We start from the raw sequence: 14,940 nt of genomic DNA on the forward strand, positions 1-14,940 counted from the left end.
CACGACTGTGGCTTACATCAACTATCAAGGGGGAACCAGAAGTTCCCTAGCGATGTTGGAAGTCTCAAAGATAATTCGCTGGGCAGAGTCTCACTCTTGCCACCTGTCAGCGATTTACATCCCAGGCGTGGAGAACTGGGAGGCGGATTTTCTAAGTCGCCAGACTTTTCATCCGGGGGAGTGGGAACTTCATCCGGAGGTCTTTGCTCAACTGATTCATCGTTGGGGCAAACCAGATCTGGATCTCATTGCGTCTCGCCAGAACGCCAAGCTTCCTTGTTACGGATCCAGGTCCAGGGACCCGGGAGCGGTGCTGATAGATGCTCTGACAGCCCCTTGGGTCTTCAACATGGCTTATGTGTTTCCACCATTTCCGATGCTTCCTCGTTTGATTGCCAAGATCAAACAGGAGAGAGCTTCGGTGATTCTGATAGCGCCTGCGTGGCCACGCAGGACCTGGTATGCAGACCTAGTGGACATGTCGTCCTGTCCACCGTGGTCTCTGCCTCTGAGACAGGACCTTCTAATTCAGGGTCCTTTCAACCATCCAAATCTAATTTCACTGAGGCTGACTGCATGGAGATTGAACGCTTGATTCTATCAAAGCGTGGCTTCTCGGAGTCGGTTATTGATACCTTAATACAGGCTAGGAAGCCTGTTACCAGAAAAATTTACCATAAGATATGGCGTAAATATTTATATTGGTGCGAATCCAAGTGTTACTCATGGAGTAAGGTTAGGATTCCTAGGATATTGTCCTTTCTACAAGAGGGTTTAGAAAAGGGCTTATCTGCTAGTTCGTTAAAGGGACAGATTTCTGCTCTGTCTATTCTTCTACACAAACGTCTGGCTGAAGTTCCAGACGTTCAGGCTTTTTGTCAGGCTTTAGCTAGGATTAAGCCTGTGTTTAAGACTGTTACTCCGCCGTGGAGCTTAAACTTAGTTCTTAACGTTCTTCAAGGCGTTCCATTTGAACCCCTTCATTCCATTGATATCAAGCTGTTATCCTGGAAGGTTCTTTTTTTGATGGCTATTTCCTCGGCTCGAAGAGTCTCTGAGTTATCTGCCTTACATTGTGATTCTCCTTATCTGATTTTTCATTCAGACAAGGTAGTTCTGCGTACTAAACCTGGGTTCTTACCTAAGGTAGTTACTAACAGGAATATCAATCAAGAGATTGTTGTTCCATCACTGTGTCCTAACCCTTCTTCAAAGAAGGAACGACTTTTGCATAATCTGGACGTAGTCCGTGCCCTGAAGTTCTATTTGCAGGCAACTAAAGATTTTCGTCAAACTTCTTCCCTGTTTGTCGTTTACTCTGGACAGAGAAGAGGTCAAAAGGCTTCGGCTACCTCTCTCTCTTTTTGGCTTCGTAGCATAATACGTTTAGCCTATGAGACTGCTGGACAGCAGCCTCCTGAAAGGATTACAGCTCATTCTACTAGAGCTGTGGCTTCCACCTGGGCCTTTAAAAATGAGGCCTCTGTTGAACAGATTTGCAAGGCTGCAACTTGGTCTTCACTTTACACTTTTTCAAAAATTTACAAATTTGACACTTTTGCTTCTTCGGAGGCTATTTTTGGGAGAAAGGTACTTCAGGCAGTGGTTCCTTCTGTTTAATGTTCCTGCCTTGTCCCTCCCTTCATCAGTGTACTTTAGCTTTGGTATTGGTATTCCATAAGTAATGGATGACCCGTGGACTGACTACACTTAACAAGAGAAAACATAATTTATGCTTACCTGATAAATGTATTTCTCTTGTAGTGTAGTCAGTCCACGGCCCGCCCTGTCTTTAAGGCAGATCTAAATTTTAATTAAACTCCAGTCACCACTGCACCCTATGGTTTCTCCTTTCTCGTCTGGTTTTGGTCGAATGACTGAATATGACATGTGAGGGGAGGAGCTATATAGCAGCTCTGCTTGGGTGATCCTCTTGCAGCTTCCTGTTAGGAAGAGATATATTCCATAAGTAATGGATGACCCGTGGACTGACTACACTACAAGAGAAATAAATTTATCAGGTAAGCATAAATTATGTTTTTCGTGCCTTTCGAAATTTCAAGGCAGGAGCAGCATCAACTTCCTCCGCTTCAAAACAAGAAGGAACTGTTGCTCATTCCAGACAGGCCTGGAAACCTAACCAGTCCTGGAACAAGGGCAAGCAGGCCAGAAAACCTGCTGCTGCCCCCAAGACAGCATGAAGGAACGGCCCCCTATCCGGAAACGGATCTAGTGGGGGGCAGACTTTCTCTCTTCACCCAGGCGTGGGCAAGAGATGTTCAGGATCCCTGGGCGTTGGAGATCATATCTCAGGGATATCTTCTGGACTTCAAAGCTTCTCCTCCACAAGGGAGATTTCATCTTTCAAGGTTATCAGCAAACCAGATAAAGAAAGAGGCATTCCTAAGCTGTGTGCAAGACCTCTTAGTAATGGGAGTGATCCATCCAGTTCCGCGGACGGAACAGGGACAGGGGTTTTATTCAAATCTGTTTGTGGTTCCCAAGAAAGAGGGAACCTTCAGACCAATCTTGGATCTAAAGATCTTAAACAAATTCCTCAGAGTTCCATCATTCAAAATGGAAACTATTCGGACCATCCTACCCATGATCCAAGAGGGTCAGTACATGACCACAGTGGACCTAAAGGATGCCTACCTTCACATACCGATTCACAAAGATTATCATCGGTTCCTAGGGTTTGCCTTTCTAGACAGGCATTACCAATTTGTAGCTCTTCCCTTCGGGTTGGCCACAGCCCCGAGAATCTTTACAAAGGTTCTGGGCTCACTTCTGGCGGTTCTAAAACCACGAGGCATAGCGGTGGCTCCGTATCTAGATGACATCCTGATACAGGCGTCAAGCTTTCAAATTGCCAAGTCTCATACAAAGATAGTTCTGGCATTTCTGAGGTCGCATGGGTGGAAAGTGAACGTGGAAAAGAGTTCTCTATCCCCACTCACAAGAGTCACCTTCCTAGGGACTCTTATAGATTCTGTAGAGATGAAAATTTACCTGACGGAGTCCAGGTTATCAAAACTTCTAAATGCTTGCCGTGTCCTTCATTCCATTCCACGTCCGTCAGTGGTTCAGTGCATGGATGTAATCGGCTTAATGGTAGCGGCAATGGACATAGTGCCATTTGCGCGCCTTCATCTCAGACCGCTGCAGTTATGCATGCTAAGTCAGTGGAATGGGGATTACTCAGATTTGTCCCCTCTACTAAATCTGGATCAAGAGACCAGAGATTCTCTTCTCTGGTGGCTATCTCGGGTCCATCTGTCCAAGGGTATGACCTTTCGCAGGCCAGATTGGACGATTGTAACAACAGATGCCAGCCTTCTAGGTTGGGGCGCAGTCTGGAACTCCCTGAAGGCTCAGGGATCGTGGACTCAGGAGGAGAAACTCCTCCCAATAAATATTCTGGAGTTAAGAGCAATATTCAATGCTCTTCTAGCTTGGCCTCAGTTAGCAACACTGAGGTTCATCAGATTTCAGTCGGACAACATCACGACTGTGGCTTACATCAACCATCAAGGGGGAACCAGGAGTTCCCTAGCGATGTTAGAAGTCTCAAAGATAATTTGCTGGGCAGAGTCTCACTCTTGCCATCTGTCAGCGATCCACATCCCAGGCGTAGAGAACTGGGAGGCGGATTTTCTAAGTCGTCAGACTTTTCATCCGGGGGAGTGGGAACTCCATCCGGAGGTGTTTGCTCAACTGATCCATCGTTGGGGCAAACCAGAACTGGATCTCATGGCGTCTCGCCAGAACGCCAAGCTTCCTTGTTACGGATCCAGGTCCAGGGACCCGGGAGCAACGCTGATAGATGCTCTAGCAGCTCCTTGGTTCTTCAACCTGGCTTATGTGTTTCCACCGTTTCCTCTGCTCCCTCGACTGATTGCCAAAATCAAGCAGGAGAGAGCATCGGTGATTCTGATAGCGCCTGCGTGGCCACGCAGGACCTGGTATGCAGACCTAGTGGACATGTCATCCTTTCCACCAGGACTCTGCCTCTGAGGCAGGACCTTCTAATACAAGGTCCTTTCAATCATCCAAATCTAATTTCTCTGAGACTGACTGCATGGAGATTGAACGCTTGATTCTATCAAGGCGTGGCTTCTCCGAGACAGTCATTGATACCTTAATACAGGCACGAAAGCCTGTCGCCAGGAAAATCTACCATAAGATATGGCGTAAATATCTATCTTGGTGTGAATCCAAGAATTACTCATGGAGTAAGGTTAGGATTCCTAGGATATTGTCCTTTCTCCAAGAGGGTTTGGACATAGGATTATCAGCTAGTTCTTTAAAAGGACAGATTTCTGCTCTGTCTATTCTTTTGCACAAGCGTCTGGCAGAGGTTCCAGACGTCCAGGCATTTTGTCAGGCTTTGGTTAGAATTAAGCCTGTGTTTAAAACTGTTGCTCCCCCGTGGAGCTTAAACTTGGTTCTTAAAGTTCTTCAAGGAGTTCCGTTTGAACCCCTTCATTCCATTGATATTAAACTTTTATCTTGGAAAGTTCTGTTTTTGATGGCTATTTCCTCGGCTCGAAGAGTCTCTGAGCTATCTGCCTTACAATGTGATTCTCCATATCTGATTTTTCATGCAGATAAGGTAGTTCTGCGTACCAAACCTGGGTTTTACCTAAGGTGGTTTCTAACAAGAATATCAATCAAGAGATTATTGTTCCATCATTGTGTCCTAATCCTTCTTCAAAGAAGGAACGTCTCTTACATAATCTGGACGTAGTCCGTGCCTTGAAGTTTTACTTACAAGCTACTAAAGATTTTCGCCAAACATCTTCCCTGTTTGTCGTTTACTCTGGACAGAGGAGAGGTCAAAAAGCTTCGGCAACCTCTCTTTCCTTTTGGCTCCGGAACATAATTCGCTTAGCCTATGTGACTGCTGGACAGCAGCCCCCTGAAAGGATTACAGCTCATTCTACTAGAGCTGTGGCTTCCACCTGGGCCTTTAAAAATGAGGCCTCTGTTGAACAGATTTGCAAGGCTGCGACTTGGTCTTCGCTTCACACCTTTTCAAAATTTTACAAATTTGATACTTTTGCTTCTTCGGAAGCTGTTTTTGGGAGAAAGGTTCTTCAGGCAGTGGTTCCTTCCGTTTAATCCTGCCTTGTTCCTCCCATCATCCGTGTACTTTAGCTTTGGTATTGGTATCCCATAAGTAATGGATGATCCGTGGACTGGATACACTTAACAAGAGAAAACATAATTTATGCTTACCTGATAAATTTATTTCTCTTGTACTGTATCCAGTCCACGGCCCGCCCTGTCCTTTTAAGGCAGGTCTAAATTTTAATTAAACTATGGTCACCACTTCGCCCTATGGTTTCTCCTTTCTCGTCTTGTTTCGGTCAAATGACTGGATATGGCAGTGAGGGGAGGAGCTATATAGCAGCTCTGCTGTGGGTGATCCTCTTGCAACTTCCTGTTGGGAAGGAGAATATCCCATAAGTAATGGATGATCCGTGGACTGGATACACTACAAGAGAAATAAATTCATCAGGTAAGCATAAATTATGTTTTTCATGTGGATAAGGCGGTCCTTCAGACTAAATTAGGATTATTTCCTAAGGTGGTTTCAGACCGCAATATTAACCAAGAAATTGTCGGCCCTTCGTTCTATCCTTATCCTTCTTCACAGAAATGATTTTCTTTCCTGGCATGGAGAGTCCAACGACCTGCCCTTATTTTAATATTAAGCCTGCTTTTGTCATTTTCTAAACCTCAGGCACCTCTATACCCTTTGTGTCCTCTTCTCTTTCCATGATTCCTCGGCTGAATGACTGGGGATTGTGGGAGGATACTTGAAGCTTTGCTGGGGTGTTTTTTGCTTCCACCTGGTAGCCAGGACTTGAATTTCTACTAGTAATTGAATGGATTTGTGGACTCTCCATGCCAGGAAATAAAATAATTTATCAGGCAAGCATAAATTTTGTTGTTGCAGTGGTGAAAAATATTAATAAAAAAATCATAACTGAAATTAAAATGCTGAATCAACCTGTGAACTGAGAAATGTGTTTATTGTTTTTAACACACAGGCTGAATTATGCACGTACAGAGTATTCCTCCGTAATTTGAGCCACTTACTCTCAAGGGGGCCTAGTTATCAAGCCGTCAACCTCAAATACGCTGGAATTCTGCAGCGTTTTTGTGGCGAGGCTGATTCGCCTTAGTCATCAAGCCCTGGACACCGGCAAAAGTAGAATTTTGTGATGGACTCAGTCCGACACAGATCGATTCTTACGTCACAACAGATGTTCCGCACACAAGTTCGGTACAATCTGACTACTTTTGCTAGTTATCAAAAAACTAGCAGGTACGCTCGGCACTTTTCCGGCCCAGCGTACCTGGTTTTCAAACCGCCGCCCTGGTGGCGGCGGATCTCATAGGAATCAATGGGAGTCTAACCATAGTGAAAGTTCATGTTCGCTACTGCCAGACATCCCATTGATTCCTATGGGAGATGTCTACACCTAACACCCTAACATGTACCCTGAGTCTAAACACCCCTAATCTGTCCCCCCCTACACCGCCGCAACTAAATAAAGTGTTTACCCCCTAAACCGCCGCTCCCGGAGCCCACCGCAAGCTATAATAAATATGTTAACCCCTAAACCGCCGGTCCCCGCCGCAACTATAATATATGTATTAACCCCCAAACCGCCACTCCCGGACCCCGCCGCCACCTACATTATACCTATTAACCGCTATCCTGCCCCCCCTACACCGTCGCCACTGTAATAAAATTATTAACCCCTAAACCTAAGTCTAACACTAACCCAATTGAAGTCAACATCCAGGCGGCGCTGAAAAGGTCTTCCATCCGATAGAAGTCTTCATCTATGCGGTGTCTTCAATCTTCATCCATCCGGAGCAGAGCCATCTTCAGACGAGCCGACGCGGAGCGGTTATTAACTATTTAATAGCTATTGTACCTAGTTAAAATAAATTGAAAGTTGCCTGTAAAATAAAAATAAATCCTAAGATAGCTACAATATAATTATTATTTATATTGTAGCTATATTAGGGTTTATTTTAAAGGTAAGTATTTAGTTTTAAATAGGATTAATTTAGTTAATAAGAGAAATATTATTTAGATGTATTTAATTAATATTTAAGTTAGGGGGGTGTTAGGGTTAGTGTTAGACTTAGGTTTAGGGGTTAATAATTTTATTACAGTGGCGGCGGTGTAGGGGGGGCAGGATAGGGGTTAATAAATTTATTATAGGTGGCGACGGTGTAGGGGTTAATAAGTTTTTTATAGGTTGCGGCGGGGTCCGGGAGCGGCGGTTTAGGGGTTAAACTATTTATTTAGTTGCGGCGAGGTCCGGGATCCGCAGGATAGGGGTTAATAACTTTATTATAGGTGGCGGCGGTATAGGGGGGGCAGGATAGGGGTTACTAGGTATAATGTAGGTGGCGGCGGTGTCTGGGAGCGGCGGTTTAGGGGTTAATAACTTTATTTAGTTGCAGCGGTGTCCGGGAGCGGCGGTTTAGGGGTTAATAACTTTATTTAGTTGCGGGGGGCGCCGGTATAGGGGGTAGAACAGTGTAGTTAGTGTGGGTGCTTAGTGACAGGCTAGCAATAAAGCTGTCAAAAAGCCGAAGAGCAGCGAGATCGGATGAGTGATAACTATCACAGTCCGCTGCTCATCGCCCCGTACTTGGTGCGCGGCTTTTTGACAGCTTTATTGATAACTTAGGCGAAATTTTTCAGGTCCGCGGCGGCGATGGTAGGCGAGCTTAGGCGGGCGTATTGGGCCGGCAAAGGCAGGTAAAGTAGACACGTTGATAACTAGGCCCCAAGGTATTCTTACATTTGGCAGGTGATTTAATCTTAAATTACAAGCCAGAAATAGTGTTACTGAGTTGGGGGGGGGGGCCTTGTTTTGTGTTTATTGTGCTTGCAGTGCAGAAAGCTTTTATATCTCAACTCATGAAACATCTAACATTTCTTCTGCGCTGATAAGACACCTTGTATACAGCAATGTTTTACAATCAGTATATGCTGGTATTTATGCAGTGTAGATACTAAAAGAAATCTGATTATATTTCATTCATTTTCTTGTGCACATTATTTTATGTTTCTTTTATAAGCAGTTTCCTTAAGATTTATTTATTCTTTCAGGGTTGTGATTCTCAAATGAGCATGTCAGAAATGTCATGCACAGAAAGCACCTCCTCCTGTCAATCACTGGCCCACGGCTCAGCTCCCGAAATCCTTATCGGCCTTCTTTATAATGCCACCACTGGAAGACTCTCAGCAGAAGTGATAAAAGGGAGCCACTTCAAAAATCTGTCAGCAAACAGACCGCCCAGTGAGTAAAAACCTTTTCTGTTTTCATGTACTGTAATGAGAATAAGCACTTTGAGGAATACAGCCTAATGCTGGCTATGTACATCCGTAAAACTAAAGCATTTAATTTGAGCACCTGCCAGTGACATTCAGATGCTGTAAACTAGTGTAGCTGAATATTTAAAGACAAATGTTTAGTGTTTTTTTAATATTTAGCATTTCTATGAACATATAATTAATTTAGCCAGGTATATTAATGCTTAATATTGGCTTAACAAAATTAATTTATTCCAATTGCAAAAGTTAAAAATTACAATTCTTTTTCGTGATTTACAAAAGATTATTAGGGTGTTTGCAGGTATTTTAGTAAATGTGCTATTAACCATTATGTTAGGTAGTAATGTTTTATTTATCCCACCATAACCAATTTTGGACATTACGTAAAGTGAATGTCAATTTTCAGCAATGAGTGCCCGGCTTTTAAAAATACTTTTTAAAACAGGGGCACTTTCATTGATGAAAGTTTACTTTGCACAGGATTTGTAGAAATACTTACCTTTTACTTCTCCCAAACCGGATCGCCGAGCCCCCGCCGCCTTCTTCCTGCTGTACAAACACAGCAATGACGAAACCGGCTTCCTTCAATCACAGCCGAGCATCACGAGATGGACGCTCTGGCGGTTTTGTAATTTCTGACGTCAGTACAGAGGAACTGAGGCTGAGATCGGCAATCTGGTTTTGGAGAAGTAAACAGTAAGGGGGCTAGTTATCAAGCCGTCTACTTTTCTGGCTTCGCCGGCCCAATACGTCCGCCTAAGCTCGCCTACCTTCGCCGCCGCGGACCTGAAAAAATACGCCTAAGTTATCAAATAAAGCTGTCAAAAAGCCGCGGGGCGATGAGCAGCGGACTGTGACAGTTATCACTCATCCGATCTCGCTGCCCTTCGGCTTTTTCCCAGCTTTATTGCTAGCCTGTCACTAAGCACTCACACTAAACTGCACTGTTCTACCCCCTATACCGGCGCCCCCGGAGCACCCCGCAACTCAATAAAGTTACTAACCCCTAAACCGCCGCTCCTAGACCCTGCCGCAACTCTGATAAATGTATTAACCCCTAAACCGCCTCTCCCGGACACCGCTGCCACCTACATTATACCTAGTAACCCCTATCCTGCCCCCCCTATACCGTCGCCCTCTATTATAAAATTATTAACCCCTATCCTGCTGATCCCGCACCTCTCCGCAACTAAATAAATAGTTTAACCCCTAAACCGCCGCTCCATGAACCCGCCGCAACCTATAATAAATTTATTAACCCCTATCCTGCCCCCCACTACGCCGCCGCCACTGTAATAAAATGATTAACCCCTAAACCTAAGTCTAACCCTAACCATAACGCCCCCCTAACTTAAATATTAATTAAATAAATCTAAATAAATTAACTCTTATTAACTAAATGAATCCTATTTAAAACTAAATACTTACCTTTAAAATAAACCCTAATATAGCTACAATATAAATAATAATTATATTCTAGCTATCTTAGGATTTATTTTTATTTTACAGGTACCTTTCAATTTATTTTAACCATGTACAATAACTATTAAATAGTTATTAACTATTTAATAGCTTACCTAGCTAAAATAAAGAGAAATGTACCTGTGAAATAAATCCTAACCTAAGTTACAATTACACCTAACACTACACTATACTTTAATAAATTATTCCTATTTAAACTAAATACTTACCTGTAAAATAAACCCTAAGATAGCTACAATATAATTAATAATTATATTCTAGCTATCTTAGGATTTATATTTATTTTACAGGTAACTTTGTATTTATTTTAGCTAGTTAGAATAGTTATTAAATAGTTATTAACTATTTAATAACTACCTAGCTAAAAGAAATATAAAATTACCTGTAAAATAAATCCTAACTTAAGTTACAATTAAACCTAATACTACACTATCATTAAATTAACTAAATAAACTACCTACAAAGAACTACAATGAAATACAATTACATAAACTAACTAAAGTACAAAAAATAAAAAAGCTAAGTTACAAAAAATAAAAAATTAAGTTACAAACATGTTAAAAATATTACAACAATTTTAAGTTACTTACACCTAATCTAAGCCCCCTAATAAAATAACAAACCCCCCCAAAATAAAAAAAATCCCTACCCTATTCTAAATTACATAAATTTCAAAGCTCTTTTACCTTACCAGCCCTTAAAAGGGCCATTTGTGGGGGCATGCCCCAAAAAGTTCAGCTCTTTTGCCTGTAAAATAAAAATACAACCCCCCCCAACATTAAAACCCACCACCCACATACCCCTAATCTAACCCAAACCCCCCTTACAAAAACCTAACACTAATCCCCTGAAGATCATCCTACCTTGAGTCGTCTTCACTCAGCCGAGCCACCGATGGAACTGAAGAGGACATCCGGAGCGGAAGAAGTTAATCCTCCAAGCGGCGCTGAAGAAATCTTCCATCCGATGAAGTCATCATCCAGGCGGCGCTGAAGAAGTCTTCGATCCGGCCGATGTCATCTTCAAAGAGGCGCTGAAGAGGTCTTCTATCCGGGCGAAGTCATCTTCCAAGCCGGGTCTTGAATCTTCCTTCCGCCGACGCGGAACCACCTTCTTCACCGACGGACTACGACGAATGACGGCTCCTTTAAGGGACGTCATCCAAGATGGCGTCCCCTCAATTCCGATTGGCTGATAGGATTCTATCAGCCAATCGGAATTAAGGTAGGAAAATCTGATTGGCTGATGGAATCAGCCAATCAGATTGAGTTCGCATTCTATTGGCTGTTCCGATCAGTTAGGGAAGTTAGGGGGCGTTAGGGTTAGGGTTAGGTTTAGGGGTTAATAATTTTATTACAGTGGCGGCGGCGTAGTGGGGGGCAGGATAGGGGTTAATAAATTTATTATTGGTGGCGACGGTGTAGGGGGGGCAGATTAGGGGTTAATAAATGTATTATAGGTGGCGACGGTGTAGGGGGGGCAGGATAGGGGTTAATACATTTAATATAGGTTGCGGCGGGTTCAGGGAGCGGCGGTTTAGGGGTTAATACATTTATTATAGTTGCGGTGGGCTCCGGGAGCGGCGGTTTAGGGGTTAATATGTATAGAGTAGCTTGCGGTGGGCTCCGGGAGCGGCGGTTTAGGGGGTAATAACTTTATTTAGTTGCGGCGGTGTAGGGGGGGTCAGATTAGTGGTGTTTAGACTCGGGGTACATGTTAGGGTGTTAGGTGTAGACAGCTCCCATAGAAATCAATGGGATGTCTGTCAGCAGCGAACTTGTACTTTCGCTATGGTCAGACTCCCATTGATTCCTATGGGATCCGCCGCCTCCAGGCTGGCGCTTTGAAAACCAGGTACGCTGGGCCGTAAAAGTGCCGAGCGTACCTGCTAGTTTTTTGATAGCTAGCAAAAGTAGTGAGAATGTGCCGCACTTGTGTGCGGAACATCTGGAGTGACGTAAGAATCGATCTGTGTCGGACTGAGTCCGGCGGATCGAAGCTTACGTCACAAAATTCTACTTTTGCCGGTCTCGAGCCTTTGATAACTAAGGCGTATCAGCCTCGCCACAAATACGCTGCGGAATACGCAGCATATTTGAGGTTGACGGCTTGATAACTAGGCCCCTAAGTTTTTCTACAAATCTGGTGCAATGTAAACTTTCATCAATGAAAGTGCCCCCGTTTTTAAAAGTATTTTTAAAAACCGAGCACTCATTGCTGAAAATTTACATTCACTTTAAAGGGATATTGTAAAAGAAAAATGGCATGCTCTAAATCAGTCCTTGCAGCTCTAGATCAGGACTTTAGCTATGTGATTAACCTCTTTTGGTTAAATAGATAAGACCAGATTGCAATTGAAGAGATACTGATTGCGCAAGGCATATTATTTTTCGGGGCAGTTGTTAGTTGCATTTTAACATACGGCTAGATTACGAGTTTCTCGTTTTGAGCTGTGCGGTGCTAACAAGCAGTTTTCCCTCACCGCTCACTTACATGCAGCGCTGGTATTACGCGTTTTCAGAAACCCGTCGTTAAAAGACAAGAAGTGAGCGTTGAGCAAAATTTTGCTCATTACCGCACAATACCAGCGCTGCTTAAGTCAGCGGTGAGCTGGTGTAACGTGCTCGTGCACGATTTCCCCATAGGAATCAACGGGGAGAGCCGACTGAAAAAAAAGTCTAACACCTGCAAAAACTGCGTAAAACTCACTAATGCAGCCCCATTGATTCCTATGGGGAAATAAAAGTTATGTCTACACCTAACATGAACCTTGAGTCTAAACACCCCTAATCTTACACTTATTAACCCCTAATCTGCTGCCCCCAACATCGCCGACACCTACATACTATTTATTAACCCCTAATCTGCCGCCCCAACGTCGCCGCCACTATTTTAAAGTTATTAACCCCTAAACCTAACACCCACTAACTTAAATATAATTTAAATAAATCTAAATAATTCCTACTAACTTAAATATAATTTAAATAAATCTTAATAATTCCTACCATTAACTACATCAGCCAATCAGATTTTTTCTACCTTAATTCCAATTGGCTGATAGAAATCAGCCAATCGGAATCTAAGGGACGCCATCTTGGATGACGTCATTTAAAGGTACCTTCATTCAGCTTTAGTCGTCGGATGAAGAGGATGCTCCGCGTCGGATGTCTTGAAGATGGACCAGCTCTGTGCCGAATGGATGAAGATAGAAGATGAAGACTTCTGCCCGTCTGGAGGACCACTTCTGCCCGGCTTGGATGAAAACTTCTGCCTGTCTGTAGGACCACTTCTCCCGGCTTGGATAAAGACTTCTCCCTTCGTTGAGGACTTCGGCCTGGCTTGAATGAAGACGTCTCCCGGTAAGTCGATCTTCAGGGGCTTAGTGTTAGGGTTTTTTAAGGGTGTATTGTGTGGGTTTTATTTTTAGGTTAGGGTTTGGGCGGCAAAAGAGCTAACTGCCCTTTTAAGTGCAATGCCCATCCAAATGCCTTTTTCAGGGCAATGGGGAGCTTAGTTTTTTTTAGATAGTATTTTATTTAGGGGGTTGGTTGTGTGGGTGGTGGGTTTTACTGTTGGGGTGTTGTTTGTATATTTTCTTTACAGGTAAAAGAGCTGATTACTTTGGGGCATTGCCCCGCAAAAGGCCCTTTTAAGGGCTATTGGTAGTTTAGTTTAGGCTAGGTTTTGTTTTATTTGGGGGGGGCTTTTTTATTTTAATAGGGCTATTAGATTAGGTGTAATTAGTTTAAATATCTGTAATTTGTTTATTATTTTATGTAATTTAGTGTTGTTTTTTTGTACTTTAGCTAATTTAATTTAGGTAATTGTATTTAATTTTATTATATTGTAGTGTTAGGTGTTAGTATAACTTAGGTTAGGTTTTATTTTACCGGTAAATCTGTCTTTATTTTAGCTAGATAGTTAATAAATAGTTAATAACTATTTAATAACTATTCTACCTAGTTAAAATAAATACAAACTTGCCTGTAAAATAAAAATAAACCCTAAGATATCTACAATGTAACTATTAGTTATAGTGTAGCTAGCTTAGGGTTTATTTTATAGGTAAGTATTTAGTTTTAAATAGGAATAATGTAGTTAATGATAGTAATTTTATTTAGATTTATTTAAATTATATTTAAGTTAGGGGGTGTTAGGGTTAGACTTAGGTTTAGGGGTTAATAACTTTAATATAGTGGCGGTGATGTTGGGGGCGGCAGATTAGAGGTTAATAAATGTAGGTAGGTGGCGGCAATATTAGGGACAGCAGATTAGGGGTTAATAATATTTAACTAAATTTTGGGAGGCGGGAGTGCGGCGGTTTAGGGGTTATTATGTTTATTATGTTGACAGCGACATTGGGGGCGACAGATTAGGGGTTAAAAAGTGTAGGTAGGTTGCGGCGACATTGGGGGCGGCAGATTAGGTTGTTATTAAATATAATGTAGGTGTCGGCGATGTTGGGGACAGCAGATTAGGGGTTCATAAATATAATGTAGGTGGCGGCGGTGTCCAGAGCGGCAGATTAGGGGTTAAAATGTTATTATAGTGTTTGCGATGCGGGAGAGCCTCGGTTTAGGGGTTAATAGGTAGTTTATGGGTGTTAGTGTACTTTTTAGCACTTTAGTTATGAGTTTTATGTTACGGCGTTGTACCATAAAACTCTTAACTACTGACTTTTAAATGCTTTAGGACTCTTGACAGGGTAGGCTGTACCGCTCACTTTTTGGCCTCCCAGGACAGACTCATAATATCAGCGCTATGGAAGTCCCATAGAAAAAAGACTTTATGGAGTTTACGTAAATCGTTTTGCGGTAAGGCCAAAGAAGTGTGCGGTACACCTAAACCTTCAAGACTCGTAATAGCAGCGGGCCTAAAAAAGCAGCGTTAGGACCTCTTAACGCTGCTTTTTTACCCTAACGCACAACTTGTAATCTAGCTGATAATTAGCACACCCTATACTTTCAAGTGCATAACCAGTACTAGCGCTCATTGTGCTCATATTACAAGTTGTTGATTAAGTTTTGAAAGTGGTGCTTTCTCATTTAACACTTCTTAATACCTTCTATTAAAGGGACATTCCA

At 42.7% G+C, this 14,940-nt stretch overlaps 1 protein-coding gene across 1 annotated transcript in view; it reads left to right on the forward strand.

The window, feature by feature from the left end:
* SYT14 (synaptotagmin 14) overlaps window positions 1-14,940 on the forward strand; it is a 511,604-nt gene that overhangs the window by 407,926 nt on the left and 88,738 nt on the right. Inside the window, exon 5 of the mRNA XM_053712745.1 lies at window positions 8,150-8,339. Coding sequence (XP_053568720.1) covers window positions 8,150-8,339 — 190 coding nt within the window. The remainder of the gene's footprint in view (window positions 1-8,149; window positions 8,340-14,940) is intronic.

The sequence above is a fragment of the Bombina bombina genome, chromosome 4 (assembly GCF_027579735.1).
Source record: "Bombina bombina isolate aBomBom1 chromosome 4, aBomBom1.pri, whole genome shotgun sequence".
NCBI classification, from domain to species: Eukaryota; Metazoa; Chordata; class Amphibia; order Anura; family Bombinatoridae; genus Bombina; species Bombina bombina.